The sequence below is a fragment of the Patella vulgata genome, chromosome 9 (assembly GCF_932274485.2).
Source record: "Patella vulgata chromosome 9, xgPatVulg1.2, whole genome shotgun sequence".
Lineage (NCBI taxonomy): Eukaryota > Metazoa > Mollusca > Gastropoda > Patellidae > Patella > Patella vulgata.
In genome coordinates this window covers 18,428,990-18,448,174 of record NC_065887.2, presented here as the reverse complement: position 1 = coordinate 18,448,174, position 19,185 = coordinate 18,428,990, and the positions used below count along the sequence as shown (strand labels likewise).

Genomic DNA, 19,185 nt, shown 5'->3' with positions numbered 1-19,185 from the left:
CTGTTTTAGCTTAATTAAATGAATTTTGAAATTCATCAGCCGATTTTAGCAAAATAATACTTCAAAACTATTTATTAATTTAACATAACAGTTATATTCACTGTTTATATAAGTCTTTAAATATTAATTGGGATTAATGAGCTGATAAGCTGAAATGTAATTTATGCATGCCACAGAATACAATGACACAGTATACATATTCATGTGACAATTTAATGGTTAAATAAGAGATATGATATGACATTAATAATAACTTCTATGACTTATTTATAATGCATTTATGAATATAATGACATTATTTATTATTGATTGGCTATCATTTAATCTAGATTCTTTATAATTTTAAATAACCATTTAGAAATTCGTAAAAAATGTTTAGAATCATCAAAAGGCATTTGTTATGTACTGCTGCTTACTATAAAGTTGACTACTTAATTAACCGGTGTGTTCAATTGCGCAAAATGTTCCTATTATTTACCTCCAGTAATAGATCGATATACCCTCTCAACCATAGATGCGATACGGTGACACGTTGTGGGATAATTTTCAGAGTCGGAGGATTATTTCATTTTTCACAACCGGGACTTGGGGAATTTTTTGCTTCTTGCATAATACGTTTCAGGGGTATCGTAAATAGTTACAGAAATTGTATGTAACATTTTATCATCACTGGCTTCCAGTGCAAGCAAGAATTGACTTTAAATTGATGTTTCTCACATATCAATGCATATACTGTGAAATGCATCTTATCTGAAAGAACTGGTGGTACCTTAAATGCCATCGAAAAATCTAAAATCAAGTATTAAGAACAACCTTGTCGTCCCAAAATATAAACTAAGCTCCTTTGGAGGTCGCTCATTTAGTGTTGTTGCTGCCAATATGTGGAACTCGCTACCTGAAAATCTTCGATCCAGTACATCATCAGACTCCTTTAAATCCAGATTGAAAACATACTTATTTGAAAAATATTTGCAAGAGTGATTATGTGTTTTTGTAGCGCTATGAGTACGACTATATGTGGAATTAGCGCGATATAAATGGACTTATTATTATTATTATTAAAAATAACAGCTATTGTCGTTACATAATTGCAAATATATTTATTAAAGTTAGCACTGTAGGCCTATATAAATTAGATCAGACCACATAGCCAGTGAATATTTCTTGATCAAAAGTAAACTTGGTAACTATCTACACAATATACATTTCTCCGAAATACATTCACTTGGCTATTTAATTTAGAACCACTTTCTATCATTTATCACCCTTTCGGCCATTCCAACAAACTAACTCCTACACCGAAATTAATCACCATTATCGCCATATAAATCTAAAAAAAAAAACATAAAAAGCTAGAGATATGTTGAACTAATTTACGGACTCTCCTGCCAGACGATATTTCTGACACTATGCGGGGTATTGACAGGTGCTTCCCACGTTCATTTATTCATTTTACCAATCTGATTAAAACACAGATCCTATTTCGTTTCGTTTTTTTATAGTTGAAAATTTCATTTAACTTGTTGTAGGCCATCGAAAGTGTAAAAAACAAGCCAACAGTGAGGCTCATGTCCCCCGCGGAAATCCGAAAATAAACAGATGACACATATTAATTAATCGCACATTTATTTTTTTCAAAAGTATCGAGCAATCAAACTGTATACTAAGTTTCATCCCTCTCTACCAGAAAGAATCAAGATTATCTTGTCCCAAAGCACCGACCAATGAAATTGATTAGTTCTGCTTAGCTTCAGCTCGAAATGTAAATAATTAAGAACTCAGCCAAGACATTCACCTAATTAACATCTACATGAAGATTAACCATTCTACCTCAATTAAAAGCAGAGTTGTTATATGTTCCAAAGTCTTGACCAATCAAATTGCTTATCGTTCCTTAGCCTAAACAGAAAATTCTCACCATTGAATTTAGTCAAGGTAATTTAGTCAATCTATATTCCGAGTTTCATCGCTCTCACCTCATTATAACCAAAGTTATCATGCCTCAAAGCATCAACCAATCAGATTGCTTATCTCTGCTTAACGTAAGCAGACAATGTTATCATCGGACTCCATCAAGACATTCACCTAATGAATGCCTACACCAAGTTTGAAAATTCTACCTCAATTAGAAGGAGAGTTATTGTGTTCCAAAGTCTCGACCAATCAAATTGTTTATCGCTCTGCTTACCCTCAGCAGACAATGTTCATTATCGAACTCAGTCAAGGTATTGATGTAATAAAACAGATCAAAGTTATCATGTACAAAGTCATTGACCAATAAAATTGCTTATCTCTGCTTAGCCTAAGTAGAAAAGGTTTACTATTGAACAAAGACAAGGGATTCGCCATTAAACAGCTACACCAAGTTCGAACTGTCTAACCGAATTAGAAACACCTACACCAAGTTCGAACTTTCTAACCAAATTAGAAACAGAGTTATTTTATCCCAAAATGTGTGACAAACAGGACGGACAAACCATTGTGGAAGTCAATAACACTTAAGGATGTAAGTCAACGTCCTACTGTTTTGCTCCGAACTGTGCTAATGAAGACGGAGTCAATGAGAAAGTTACACAATCAAGGCATTTCACAAACCAGTTGGAAAGAGTGAAGTGAAACAGTCTCTAATGAAAGCATCAAGGAAAAAATAAGAAATGACTTTATAAAATGATTGATATTTATTACCTGACTGTTTACATAATTTATTATAATAAAAGATGGTAATAAAAGTGAATATATCTGTAACAATACACATACTCTGTATTATTTATAGTAAACAATTCAAACATATATTCCTATAAAGAGCCATGATCCTAATTACATATCTATTGACTTCCTTTCTTCTTTAATCCATTGTGGATTTGAATTACATACTGTGAAAGGGAGTGGTTCAGAGAGTAAGATTCTGGACTACTAACCAGGAGGTCTTGGGTTAGCTCCCGGTATTGACCGAAAAAGTTCCCCGGGATTATCCGGTGCGGTTTCCCCTTGTTACTTATGCAGAACAGGCGTATAGGGGTCTGGCAAGTACAGTGACCAGTCATTCGGTTGGGCTTAAAAAAAACAAGGGCCTGTTTACACATTGGCAAGCACATAAAAGAACCCTTGACAGTTGGAACTCAAAATAAGAGTAGGCCATAGCACCGCTGTCCAGGCAAATGTACCTCATAGCACATTGTAGGGTGTAAGGCCGTCTTCATAAGCCCAGGCGGTTCAGAAAAGAAGGACTTAAACAACCCCATTTCATTTCTAACAGTAAAAAGTAATTTCATTCCATAATTACTCCCCCCCCCCCTCTATCTCTCTCAGTCCTAATTTTCAGATATAAATAAGTTCTGTGGTCCAATATTGTTCATCAACGGAATACATCTTTAAATAACACAATGAATTCCCTCTAGGGTTAGTTAACAATCTGATTAAAATACAGATCTATATTTCGGTTTTTTATACTTTCGATGGCCTACACTACACGAAGATCTGACCAGTTGTCGCGATAGGTCGCATTAGAGGTCATACGAGTGGCTTTTGACCCTATGACATCAGACAATTGATTAACCAATTAGCAAAACACGCCTAAAGCTCATCATAACAGACCGTTTCATTGGCTAATACCTCACACCATTCAGAATACGCCAATGATAACAACTCTTCCAGATCCTAGTGTAGTAAAGACAAGTAAAACGAAATTTTGAACTATAAAAACGAAACGAAATAGGATCTGTGTTTTAATCAGATTGGGTTAGTTAGCTTCCAAGGACAAACAATGAATGAAGTATTGTGAAACAAAAATGATAAATATATTAACATTCTACTTAGAAAAAGTTAAAAGTCTGCGTAATACAAATTAACACCCCTTTAAATTAAAGCCATAAAGCAACTCAATCACAAAAATAATATACATGGCGCCGAACACATCTTTGTATATGTATAATCGGTCGACCCCCAAAGTGAAGGTCATAAGATATACATTTCAATTTTAGCAAATCACAAATTGATATTATTTAAAAAACATCTTTTTTTTATGAAAGACTAAATAAAATATTTATTTTACAATTTTTTCAAAATTATCCTAAAAAATATAGGAGATTCCAATTTGATACATCGAGCCCTAGGTGTAACAAGTTGTTTTAACTCATTAGGTACCAACTTGACAACTACATTTGACATAATAAATTACCAAATCACCTGCTACCATGTGGTTGTAAATGTGGCTCAGTAATTAAGGAGCTAGCACACTCCAAGAAGTTCCGCTGAATTTTGCAGTGTACTTCAGGACAGAGGGTCTGGCAAGGAACAGCATACAGTCTTCAGATAGCATGTAAAACCAAGGTACCAAGTGCATGCGGATGGCATGGTTGTAAAAATGAAATGAAATGGGGTTTAATGTCCTACTCCGAATGGGCTAACGAAGACGGGCATACACCATGCAGTGTGTTATGAGGAAATTTTGCCCAGACAGTGGCGCTACGGCCAACTCTTATATCGAATTCCAACTGCCAAGGGATCCTTTACGTGCACTCCAATTTGTACACAGGACCTTGGTTTTTAGTCCCATCAGAACGACTAGACAGCTGTCGTTGTCAGGCCCTCCGTCCCGCACCACCGACTAAGGGAATCCACACCTGAAAATCCTAATGAACTTTCTCGGCCAACACCGGGATAGAACCTGCGACCTCCAGACTAGCTAGCCAGCATCTTACTCACTTAGCCACTGTGGCTCCCCTGCAGGTAAAAGAACTCTCGACATTTCGAATTCGATGAAGAGCAGAGTAGGCAGAAAAGCTGCTGTAAGTACAAAATGTCCCTCACAGTTCACTGTTTGATGCAGAAAAGTAGGACGTTAAACCCCATCTCATTTTATTTCATTTATAACAGTAAATAATGAAATAATGACCAGACGAATGCAAATACATTGAGTTATATGTCTTACAATGACAACTGAGTATTAAATCAACCATGCTTACTAGTTATAGGGCTTTAATATATCACAATGTTATAACATCATAGTAAAGTGGCTTTTGGTAATTTGACACCTGCATTATTTTAGTCTGGTACCTAAAGTGTTCAAGATATTTTCTGTCTCTGATAATTAAAATTTCTCTGTAAATGTAAGGAGAGGAATTATTATGTATACACACAAAAATTATCAACTTTTTCATTTGCATTGACACTATAAAAACCAACCAACCAACGGAAATAAGAGCTTTGATGGCCTAATAAAATATATCCAGTTTATTGTGTATAAATGTATATATATATATATATATATATATATATAGTAATATATACTAGCAGTATATACCAGATATGTGTGCATTTCAGGGTTTCTGTTGTTAAGATATCCTATTAAAATACCGATATCTTAAAGATATATTGTCCCGAAAATATTTATCAGGTGGTTATTTCCAATAAAAGTATGGCAAATTTGCTATATGGAAAGTAGTAGACAACCAATCTTACTAGAAAAAGATTAGATTACCCGAAAAATACCCATGGGGCAAGCACTGAGCAAAAATGCCAGGGTATCAATAACTAGCAACCCGACAGTTGTCTGCCAGCTTACTGTGTGCTAATATAACAGACCCTGCAATTAAACAGAGGAAAAAGAAGTTGACAGAAAATAATTAAAAATTTACAGTAAGTAATGGAAAATACATTCTGAAAAATGGACCCTCCCTCAACGGATTGAGTTGACAGACATGGCGTCTAACAACAGATTATTTATAGCTTAGGTATCTCACCGCAAAAACAAAGTTTTGAGAGATTTGAAGCAAATTAATTAGTCTGAACATTTTTAGTCCAAATATATCCTCAAATCACAAAGTTTGTCACAGGAAAGGATCTTTAAACTATTCACTGTGGAGCGTTATAAATATACCCATGAATATATCCCAGATACTGGCATATATTAACATATATTTCATTTTAAGTAGATACATGTATTTTAAACACTTTTTATTAATCATGTGAAAAATAATTTTAGAAATATCACAGTTAATGAAATATCCATTACTGAAATATCAGTTATGTCTACTGAAATGTCAGTTACTGAAAATATCCATTACTAAAATAACCTTTGTTTTAAAATTGAAATAACTGTGAAATCTTTTTTTTTTTTAAAGTACAGGTCAACAGAGATTATGTCTATTGAAATGTCAGTTACTGAAAATATCCATTACTAAAATATCCTTCGTTATAAAATTGAAATAACTGTGAAATCTTTTTATAAAAGTACAGGTCAACAGAGATTTTACGAGTATTTGTGAAAACTGAACCCACTTCAACTCATCTGTAAAATCAATACATGTGTACATCTATTTATACAAGACCCAAGCACTGACCCAGAGTAGAGCAGTATATAAGATACATGAAAACTCATTATAAAACCACTTGTGGCTATAATTTGATCTTAATGAATCTCAAGACTTTTATCTCAGCAATGGATTGACAGATCTGTTTCAAATTTTGCATACAATCTAATTGAAACCTCCAAGGCACTAATGCCTCTTTAAAGGAGAAATCCAAGTTTTCACTCAGAAGAAAGTTTGTATATTAAAAACCCATTGAACAAAATGTGAAGAAATGTCCTATCTACCTCGTCTACAAGTTTCGGCTTAAAATATTAATCCAATTGGCAAACAGTTTATTTATAGACCTTACCTAACACTTTTAGAGTGCTTGCCTCCAATTTTTCATAACGAGATGTCACGGATGGAACTATTTGACACGGTAGCACAAAGGAGGCTGCAAAGGAGCACTAATCTGCAAAATTGTAGTAAATACCCCCTCAAAAAGATGTCTGAATTAAAGACGGTTCTATTGAGACACTTGGTAATTGCTAGTCAAAGAAGCTCATATACAACTCCCACAACCAATTAAAGAGGTTTGGATAAGTGTCTGGGACTAGAAACAGTGGATTTTAAAGCTTTTTTGACAGAATTAACCATTTTTTATTGACTGAAATAGATCTGGAATTTCTCCTTTAAGTTACAATTAATTTTTAAAAAATCAGGATTAAAGAAAACCCCATCAGTATTGTAGTGAAGAGCACTTTCTCTGGCACAGATTGTAAATGCATATACAATGTACTTCTAAAAAAAAGAAAGGAAAAACTACTTCTAAAAGTGAATACAAAAAAACCTTAAATAATACATGAAACAAAAATACTAAACTTAAAGCAACTACCTTGATTATATATGTAACAATGACTTAATCAAACAAGAAATAATGAAGTTAGTTTTATATTAAAATATATAAATATAATATTTGTGATAGTGAATCAGACAAAAACTGTACGACCTTTACCCCTGACGGACCTACTTTGTCTTAAATTTACAAATGCTTACTATGCACACAAGGTTTACATGTGTAAAGGCCTATTTTATAGGTTTATATCACCCAAGAAAAATCCTTTTAATAATAACACATAACATCATCAAATACCATGCAGCAGATAAAACGAGATGTCTATAAAAACTCTCTGACATATATTCTCAGAATAACTGATGGTTACAGAAATTAGCAGACACACTTACATAATATCCAATTCCATCAGACATTTACTCTGCTTTTGAATAAATCTTTGATTGATGGTTTTGTAATTTTTTTTTCTTAAGACCAAGTTTTCAATTATAATGCTCTTATCTGTTTTTTTAAAAAGAAAACTCAGCCTTAAAGATTGACATTTAATTGGTCAACACAAACAATAAATCACCACAAAAATCATTCTTATCAAAGGCAGCATAAAATTTGATTACCGGTATGTGAAAATACAACATTTGAGATAGAAATCTTAATCCAAAAAATCACAAGAAGTAAAATATATATTTACAAATTCTAAAAAAAAGAAATCTAAATATTTATATTAAAATTACATGTACCTATAATTATTTTTCATTGTACAAATAATAAATATCACAAAAAACAAAAGGAATATTTAAGGCCATACAATATAAATGATTAGTAAACCAGGTCTTGTTACAGATTGACTGGCAGTGAAATTGACCAGGCTGGATAATTTAGATGTCAGTTATTTGACGTAAACGCTATAAAATTACGCATTTTGCAAAATTTAACTTTAAAACACATAAATTACCATTTTTTAGGTATTTAAGTGATTTTATGAACAGAGATAATGGTATAGGTTGTCATATTCTGTGAAAATATTCCCTTGCTAATCTAAGGTTGATCGATTTCAAATATTTTGAAGTGGAGGCACTTTTCCAGAAAAGACCCTGTCCAATTCATTTCTGTTTTGATTTGATTGTAAGTGTGACTCCAAATTATATTGAAGATTAAAACTAGAATTATTTTGGATGAAAAACTAAGTATCTATTTTTGTATGGCCTAACTGAGCTATGTTCACCCAAGTATATGTAATCATGGATTTCTCTTCTATATATGTACAAGAATTTATTCCCCTTTTACAAAGAATTGGAAACTTTAGGATTGATACGATTGATATATGAAACCGAGATACTTTGAAAATTAGCAAACATATGTATAAATAAAACATCATGGTATATTTGTCTTCATATTCTTTTCTGATTATAATAATATTGGGGTATTATGAATGTTTATTTCAACACAAACTCATGTCAAAAAATGCCAGATTTTGACAAATAACACTTCAACGCTTAAGCTTCAAAATTGTGAATCATCATATGGTTACTCAATATATAAATATATTGTAATATATGAATATAAAAGCCCTCACAACCAAAATAGCATACATGTATAAACATTGTATACAAAATAACAACTTTCTATTAATATATGCTACAAAATCATATACATAGAAATGTAGGTATGTAATAATTTATAGCAATGAGATTTTACCCAATAATAATGAAATCTTGAGATTAATTCATTTTACAAAATCCAGTTCTATTTGATTGTAGTCTGAGCATTCAAAATTAGCACTAACCTCTTTTGTGTATAAAATTTAAAACTTCCCTGGTTCAGCCAAAATCAGGGTGCCCAACCATCGATACATCAACAAATTTGTTGAAAACTAGAGAAGTAATAAATTTTAATTTTAAAGACAAAGTATTATTATTATTATTATGAATATCATTTTGGCCATCATACTAGTTTATTGATATTAAAAAAAACAACTACAAAATGATTCATTTCTTGTCACAGAATATTTGTGTCCTGGCTCTAGTGAACAAATGACTAATCTCCAATGAGAGCTCTGTCTATTACTAAATAATGATATTTTTTTTTCCTCAAGACTTGACCAAAGGCAATTTGTAAAGTCACGAGAATATAGAATACCGCTTTGTCTTACTTTCTCTAACTAAAACACTCCTACTTGCTAAGCGTAAATAGTACAGTTTAGCTAAACATACATACATACCGCTTACCCAATTTCAGATTGTCAAAAAGATGAAGCTCAAAAGGTTTTTTGTAGATGTATCTAGAAATTATTTGGCTCATTTTTTCTTAGGAGCATCATCTTGATCATAATCATCCAAAAAATCAAATTCTTTTTCGATATTCTCTGCATCCGTACTTTCATCTTCTTCATCTTCCTCAATGATTGTGTCGTCTGCTGGGTCAGAGATATCGACAGATTCACCCTGGGATGTTTTTGTGTAGGTTATTTTTGCTCCAGAATGCGGCAACATACCCGACGAGAATGAAGAACTGCCCTGATCGGGGTTAAGACCCTGAAGAGCATTCTCCATCATATTTGTAAGTGTCTGACTCACTAGTTTGTGGGTGATGGAATTCTCGTCTCCATCCGGGATGCTCATATCACCGAACTGATCCTCGTCGTCTGAATCTGAATCTCCAAAATGTGTTGGTGTGAAATGGATGTTGCCTGTCCTCTCACTGGGAGATCCTGGACTCCATTCGTCGTCCGTATTATCTAAATCATCAAATGATGGCATCTGATCAATACTTGGCATCAAATCATCTAAATTGGCTCCACGTTCTACAAAATTAAACAAAAACAACATGTGACAAACAGAAATTCAATCATTATTAGTTTACAGTATCAAGCCCAGCACACAGGCGGATAATAATGACAGCCAATGATTTTTGTTGCTTCGTAGCACTGAATGACAACTCAAAACAAATTCTTCAGAAAAAAAAAATCATTGTATTAATGATCAGAAGACACCATCGAAGCAAGTCAACCCTACAAATTAATGAAAGTGATAGTGAAGATTGTCAGCTCACAGACTGACCGAAGCTTATCACTATTTACACTATAGATATGTAGCCATTAAAGGGCTAACATGTCTGCTTTAGATCATAAGGTCTGTCATTGAGTCAAGTGACCTGTTTCTGATCCCACACTTGTACGTGACAAAGAGTAGGGTCATCTGTCAGAGTCCTCCTTCTGCTAAAGGCCCCTACGCACAAGTGAATTATTGAAATAAAATTGTAACACGTTATTCCTGAAATAACCTAGTTTGTGTCAAGTGGATGTTAAACGGTTAAACCCCATTTCTCTTTTATTTCAAATTCCAATTGATACTATGGAACTTAAATTGTATAGGATGTTCAAAAATCAAAGTCTGTCAATGGACGGGCAATTGTCCAAGGAACAGGCCTGCCAAGTTTTATGTCAAACGTCCATGACTTGGCAAAGCTTTAGGATTTTTTCGAAGAGCATCACCTCCAAGAACAACAAGATGAGTAGAGGTTAAGGCTCAGTTCCTGTTTCACAAGAAAAGCTTGGATGGTATCAACAGTAACATACCATCATCACTATCATTATCAATAGATGGTTCTTTAGATAAACCTGGTGTTGGTACAGATGGTGTACCACATTCATCTTCACTATCTGTTATAGCTTTAGCCAAGGCAGCAGTAGTAAGAGGATCATAGTCGGGATAAAATTCTTCCTCTACATCATTACTTATTGTAGCTGTTGGTTCATCACTTACAGGTACAACTTCTTCCTTTACTTCCTCTTTTACACCTGGAACAAAATGTATAAATAAACTTATCTATTACGGATTTTCCCTTTCCCAGAAACACCAATACTGGTCTTATCACAAGCTTGTAATTTCTAATTAACATAAAAAATAATCATCTGTCAGTCAAATCAGTGTCCAGAATATTTATGTGGTGGTTGGTGCAAAAACCAGTGGAATGTGTACATAAAATATCTCACTTGCATGTGTATTGTAGATGTGACATGATATCAGTGTTTCATAAAGAAGACAGAGGGTCTCCAATGCATATAAAACTCAAAACAATCCTAGAATGCTTTCTTGTCTGCGATATCACCTCGGTGGAAGCGGACGTAAAATACAACTAACTCATCATAGAATGCTTTCTAAATAAGGAATCAACAGTAATGATATGGATCATGTCTTTAAATGATTAAAATCAATGTCAATCATCTTTTATTTTATTTATCTTAGAGGTTGTATTACTTTTACAAATATTGATATAATTCTGATCATGTGTCAAACTGACAAATCGAATCATCTGTTTGGAATTCAGAGTTTCGTTTTTAGGGAATTATGGTAAAAACTGTGCATAGTAGTTACCAATGCTGGATTGGTGACTGGTGACATGGTCACTCACACATCTACAATATTTTATGTATAACAATGTCTACAAGTTTGATGTAGTGTGGTTGTTGAGTTTATGTCAATAAAGCTTGCGCTTTAGATCACAAGGTTTGTCATTGATCCCATGCTTGTACATGGGTTTTCTCTGGGTCCTCTGGTATCACCCCACTGCTAAAAACCCCTACATGCAAGCGAATAATTGAAATAGAATTGATCCATATGTTAGCCCCAAATTGATCTAGTTTAAGTTACATGGACTTTAAACCCTATTTCTTTCTCTCTTCTCAAACGGCTTATCATATTGAACATAAACTTTAAGGCAAGGAAAAAACTTGGAGGCTACTATATGTTAACCCCCTTTAATCCAGTGAAATCTGGGATGGCTGCTTTACTATTTAATCTACACTTACCGACTTTAGCAATCTTGAGATGTTTAAGTTGATAATCTAACCACATTAAAAGTGGTTCCATGTATAGGTAGACCTTCTTAAATAAATCATGATAAACTACACATGGCCATAGTAATATACTCATCACTGTAATAAAATATACCAAATAAATTATTCTCTATTCACAATTATTCTAATCTGATTAAAATACAGATCTATATTTCGTTTCGTTTTTTTTATAATTTTGATGGCCTACACTACATGAAGATCTGACCGATTGTAGTGGAAGGTTGGCGTCAGGTGTCATACGAGCAGCTTTTGACTCTATGATTAATCAATGTGGTTTACCCACAGTTCTGTGTATCAAACGTCAAGATCCCGCCGTAGCAGGCCGTTTTATTGGCTAATCCCTCACATCAATCGGAACGCGGGTTATACAACAACTCTTCCAGATCCTAGTGTTGTGAAGACAAGTAAAATAAAATTTTGAACTATAAAAAACAAAACGAAATAGGATCTGTGTTTTAATCAGATTGCAATAATTTATAAACCCTGTGTGGGCTAATTTCTTTGATCATTTGTTTACCATCAAGTGATATAATAACCTAAACAGTATCGATATTAATAGGTCGCCTGTTTTAAATTTCTCTTGCTCTCATTCTTCTCAGTTACACAAAGAGAAATACAAGCTTTACGTCAAGATTTTGTTTTACCCCTTGAATATGTTATCCATAAAAAACTGGGTTTTTAAGGGAAGACATGTGTATTTAGTATCAAGCTAATACCAGAAACATTTCTTAATCAAGGCTAATATTTTCAAATTCAACTGACTTTTGTAAGAATCAGTTGGGTGTCTAAATGGAGACAATCATGCTGTGGCAATAATAATAATAATTTGTACACAATATAATAGTACTGATGAAAAATGTGAGAGAACAAGTTAAAGTTAACCAAATAAATATTTAACCAAAAACTAGTAAAATAAGTGACAACAAGAAAAGTGCGTCTAGTTGGATGGTACTGGAGTGAAATTCATACTGCAGTGCATACACCGGTAAAAGTGTCATGACAGACCAAATTTAAAGAACACCACTGTAAGGGCAAAATTCTCCTTCCTGGCAATGTACACTTACTCACAGTAGACTACCAGATATCATTAGTCTCAAAGAATCATTCCATTTGTAAGTATTTTAGAGGACCTAATGCCACTTCTGTAGGTTAGTGTAAGAATTTGAAACATCCATATTGCTGGGAATCATATAGAATACTAAAATTCTTACCTAATGTGTAAGATAAAGTTAATCCTGATATACAGCGACTCACCAAATACAATGTTGTAAAAAATGAACAAGTGAAAAAACTAAACTGAAAAATAAAACAACAACTATAATTTATATAGCCTCACAAAGATTATATTAATACCTTTCAGGCTACAATATTGTGAAAGCTGCGTCTCTATGGGGAATATCATTCCAAAAATGGTTCAATTCTGTTCGGTATTATGAATTGAAGATTTGTCAACAATCCACATCCTGTCGTAATCCAATATAATGAAAGCGTGCCGACTACTACCACCACCTACCTTTTTCAAATTTACTCCAATAATATTCCTCCAAAATTACCCTATTTTTCGGGGTATTTGTCAATACTTTTTTCAGCAGAAGTCCGGCATTTGTCTTATACGCTGTTTCGAATTATATACGGATCAAGGTAAAAACAATGACAATGACTCACAAGAAAACTACAAATTAATATTTTCCTCACAGACTTAAGATGCATTATAATTTAACATTTAGATACAGCTACCCATACTTGATATAATAATAGTTGAAAAATAGATAATGAAAAAATGAATATACTGAAAATTTCAGTCTGATTACTTTATTCTGAGCAAAGTTATGAATGTTTGAAGTTTTGACAAGAAACAGTCAATTTTCATCTACCACTGCCATGACAATAAACGAAGGCACGATTGTTGGTCCATTTATTAATAGATCATATGACGTTGGTGCTCTAATTCACTCAATATCTAAGCCATCCAATTGTCTAGAGAATTGATTATGGACTTGTAATATGAATAAATGTCTAAATAATAATTTATATATAATATGTAAAGTCAGAAAAAAGATCTGTCTAAATAATAATTTATATATAACATTTAAAGTCAGATAAAAGATCTGCAAAAGGCAGATTTAGCTCTTACATAATGCATAAATAAAAATTCTAACAATAAAGTCTTTGATATCATATTTACACCTGTAACACTTAATTCTTACTTTTTGTGGATGATTCCGACGAAACAGTCTCCATTTTCTGAGCGTTACTTGAATAAAGGACAAAGCTTGAGCGATATGATGTGATATTTCTGGTGTACTAAGTAACCGAGTATGAACAGGAGTCCAGCTGGAAAATAAATACAATGACCAACAATCAATGATTGAAACTAATGCAAGATGATAACAATGGCAGCAATATTATTATTTTATATTCATTTATAATGTACATTATATAGCCAATGCACTTTTTTCTTTTTTTTAAAAATTTGCTACACAAATCTAATTTTGATATTATAATCTACTTACTCATCTTCATCCTCAGGCACAGGTGGTGGAACTGAAAAATATATAGCACCAATTATACTGGATTACTAAATAGTCTCAATACTAATACTACATATACATTATGTGTAGGTTAACTAATAGCATCAATTCTAATATACATTATGGGTGGATTAACCAATAGCATCAATTATATTATATTTATGACTGGATTAACTAATAGTATCAATTATATTATATTTATGACTGGATTAACTAATAGTATCAATTCTAATATACATTATGGTTGGGCTCGTATATATCATCAATTATATGGAATAACAAATACCATCAATTATTACAGATGGGCTAATCAATAATATACATAATTTCCAAAATATAAATATATTAACAATTAAATATGCAACAAGACCACTGGCTAATAGTCTCCTTATTCCAAGATCAGGGGGCGAAGATATTGATTTTGTTTGGAGGAGTGTTTACAAAAATGAGACCGACTGATGCACATGCCCCCTATTACAAGTGACACAGCCATGAGCCGAGCACCACGGGTGCGAGCCTTCTAGAGGGTTCCAAGGGCATGCTACGCCAGAAAATTTCTTAATCTAGATTCCCTGATAATCGAGACTTTGTTTATTATCTTAACAACAGTAGCAATGACAATCAAGACTAGACTGTTCTGCAAGTTCTGCAAACGACAATAACTCTGCTCAGAATGAAGTAATTTGATTGATACTGACCACATATTCCCTTTTCATTATCTATTTTTTTTAGCTATTATAGCAAAAACTGTCGGCTCTTTATCTAATTCTTACATAACACTTCTATTTAAAAAAAGCCAAAATAAACATACCTCTAATTTCGGGCCATATTTTTTTCTTCCAGGTATCTACGAATACAATCACTAACAAAGACACGGATATGAGAAAATAGAACTTTGATGAAATATAGGCCAAAAACCTGAAATACAAAAATATGTAGCACAATCACAAGCTAACACTGACCTTATATACATGTATTGTTATTAATAGTAAATTCCTTCCCATCTTTTTGGAGCAGTTTGTTCTAATGGACAAAATGATAATATGACCAAAATAAGCAACATGTACACTGTAGCCCTACATGTATAGTGCCAATCCAGGTTTGTACATGTACACGTCTTTTGGTGAATTCTTATAAATTTTCATGACTGTGACAAGTGTGTTAATTGTTATAGCAGCCAACTGCTAAAATTTGGGGAGGGATCATACATGCATGGCCAGTTTCTAATACTTTCTTCATTGCAACTAGCTAAGCTGGCTCTTATTATTACTAAAAACAAAAATGAGACAAATTTGAAAACAATCTTTCAACAGGTTTCTGCATATCCCCTCCTATAACCTCAATCAACACAATCCAAACACTAAAATTGCCTGCATTAATTTTGTCTGATTGCTTCTGAAATAAAGCAAGACATCTCTTATCTATTATTAGCACTATAATCGATCAAATAGACACAGGTTAATGGCTACCTACGAGACCATAGATGTAGCTAAACGATTGAGACATACTGATGCGATTTTCACTTTGTCTAAGTTGAGCATTTTGATTGACTGTTGTACATGATATAAATTTAGCCGATCTCCATGACGTTAAGACATCAAACCTCTTCTGTGTTAAAATGATGAGCTAAGCCAGCTTATAACGCTTCGATTTAAAAGAGATGATTTGTAGCTGTGTCAGGTAGGATTATGTGCCTAATTTAGTTTGATGTGGGAGAAATGTAATAAATAACAATAATCAATCGTTGTTTTGAAGAAAACATTTACAGTTTTGCTTATTGAATTCACATCCGCACCTTACAGGAGGAACTACATACATAGTACCATCTCTATCTCGAGACACACATGGACCTATCGAAGACCACTTGGACCAAGATAGAAGACCACTCAGAAGGGTAACCAGACAATCTGTAGAATTTGCACTACAGAAACTGTAGAATATTTGGGGTCGTTATTACATGTACATGTACCAACACAGAGGGATGGCATAACAGAACTGACCAAAAAAGGCAAGAAAGGGAATTTGCAATTCTGTCTGCTGCTGACCCTGCTATACAACTACCTACACAAATCAAAATGGTTTTGGATGTTGTAATAAAGATTAATAATTTTAGATTAATTTCTTTTATAAATTGTTGATGTAATAAAGATTTTTTGTTTTAGATTAATTTTTCTATAAATTTTTGATTTAATAAAGATTATTTTTATTTGCTGTAATTTGATTTAATTACCCATAAAATATAATAAATATAATAAATGTTAACTAGAATATTGGTCCGATTTAATAATAAATAAATAAATAAATAACAATATTGAGTAGTCTTTTATTTTAATGGTAGCACATTTCAGTCCCGCGTCATTTTGGACTCGACACAGATGACCTTTCGGACTCAGCTTGATGACGGTTCGTACATACTTGACAACTTTTCGGACTCGGTCTGGCAACATTTCAGACTTAGTTTCGGACTCAGATGAATAAATAAAAGACTGTTGATAATTTGTGTGATATGTTTGTAACAACTGTTATATTTTCGCTTTATGTGAGGTTGATATTTGTCTTCTGTTTTATTTAATTGATCGGCAATTGTAGAGACTGCTAATAAAAAAATTAACACAGCTTGTTTTGTTTCATTGGCCAGTATTGAACTTGACAATAAAATATTGTTGAAAATTTGTGTATATTTAGTAATACTTTGTTGTAAATGAGCTTGATTGACTGATCACTGCTAATATTTTTGTAATTGTAAAGGCCTAAATGTCTTTTACATGAAACAGAATAATTGCAATCAACACACAGCCGCCATTATCCACCAAAGAACCATAAGGTTTCTTTGCACATACTACAATAACATTGAGATTATCAGCTTTAATTATCCCACTTTGGTTGTTGCTATTTCTAATATTTTCCGAAAAGTGTACTGCTATCTATTGCAAGCTTGTCGAGGAATGCATGTCAACGTGCAGTTTACGAATTATCATTAAACATTTCTAGGGACTTGTAAAAACAGAGAGAGAGAGAGAGAGAGAGAGAGAAATGGGGTTTAACGTCCATTCGACACAAACTAGGCCATTTCGGGACTAACATATGGTTTATGTTATTATTTCAATAATTCCTTGTGCGTAGGGGTCTTTAGCAGTGGGAGGAAACCAGTTGTAAAAACAGTGCATGTCGTGTAAATATTTACTTTTGTTTTTGTGTAGGTCATTTTGTATTAAATTCAACAGCAAATTCTTTTTTAAAAAAATTTATTACTTTTACGGGAAACGATGATAAAGAATCGCAAGTGCAACTAGTGTTTAATTGTTGGAGCCTTTTAATAACCATGTGTTTAATTATGTTAATATTTTCGTGTTTTAAATTGGCCTATTTCTAATCAGCTACTATTTACAGTTATAAAGAAATAAAACATTCTTTTCATAAAGATTCCACATTATTTTCATAAATATCGGAAATTTTGCCTTCCTTAAGAGGTATATATGGTGCCTGATCCAAGAATCCATGTGCTGTACTTGATGGCGAGTGGTAAATTTTACCTGCATGTTAATTTTATAAAATCGTTTTTGGCTTATCATAAATTGATTTGACAATTGTGTTCAACCTTTCCTTTCAACTTATTCCCAACCGAGTCCGAAATGTCAACTAGTGCGAAATGTTGAGGCCATAATTTTTGGGGGCCGAAATGTTGTAAGTCCGAAATGACACAGGACCGAAATGACATGGAATCATTTTAATTTGGTGAAATATGTGGACAAGACAAACTCCATAAACATATCTTGGACCATGTGTTGGTGCGAGTGGTCTTCAAAGAAAACAAATGTATAAAACAACTATCAATCTATTTGTTGGTCCGGGTGATCTTCTAGCATGGTTCGAGTGGTCTTTGCAGTCTGAGTTGTTGCATGTTAACTTCTATTATATTCTCCTAGACTATAGAGATAAGATAAGATAAGATATGATTTTATTGTGTGTGTGAAATAGCTTTATTTAATGTCCGCTTCCACCAAAGTGATATCGCAGACAAAGATTTTATTGTATCGAAATATCCTATGCCTATATATATATATACTAATATAGGCCGATCTGTCAAGGAAGACTGACTTGACTAATTCTCCTCAATTTTTTCCATTGTGAATGTGATTGTCTCAATAAATAATTCTACAAATATGATCAAAATCCAAACTGTCGCCTTTACAAAATACATAAAGCTTTGATTTCAAATTCTTCATACCAAAATGATATATGAACTGCTGTAAACAAAAGTGCACTTTTCTTGGGATCTTCCCAAACTAGTAAACTTTGCAGGCTCATAACCATTGGTTCCACAGGACTCAAAGTTTCTGCAACCCATTTTTCTTTAAGTTTGACATTCCTATCCACGTCCTCTTGATCGTGGGGGTTCATATTTTGGACTATGTTATAGTTTTAAATAAAAATTCCATTGACAGTTCTGAACTCCGTAATAATATTTTTGTTTTGATATGACGTCACCAGATTTACAGAGGAAAAACCAGAAATCCTTATTCCTTAATACGTGAAATAAATTCGATATCAAAATGTTAGAAAACGTTTATGCTATACATTTCTGTATATATGATATTTTTCAACTCGGTATAATTAGATTTCGAAACTCATAAAAATATTTTATTAACCTCGGAC

The 19,185-nt window shown here is 33.0% G+C and overlaps 1 protein-coding gene across 1 annotated transcript; it reads right to left on the bottom strand.

Moving 5' to 3' along the window:
- Positions 1-2,659: 2,659 nt before the first annotated feature.
- On the bottom strand, positions 2,660-19,010 carry LOC126831984 (reticulophagy regulator 3). Its single transcript, XM_050562668.2, has 8 exons — positions 18,758-19,010; positions 15,341-15,447; positions 14,512-14,542; positions 14,206-14,332; positions 13,210-13,294; positions 11,951-12,076; positions 10,718-10,939; positions 2,660-9,943 (listed from the first exon to the last, which is right to left on the bottom strand). Exons 1-8 carry the CDS (start codon positions 18,928-18,930, stop codon positions 9,438-9,440), a joined length of 1,377 nt encoding a protein of 458 aa, XP_050418625.2. The 5' UTR covers positions 18,931-19,010; the 3' UTR covers positions 2,660-9,437.
- Between the last annotated feature and the right edge of the window lie 175 nt (positions 19,011-19,185).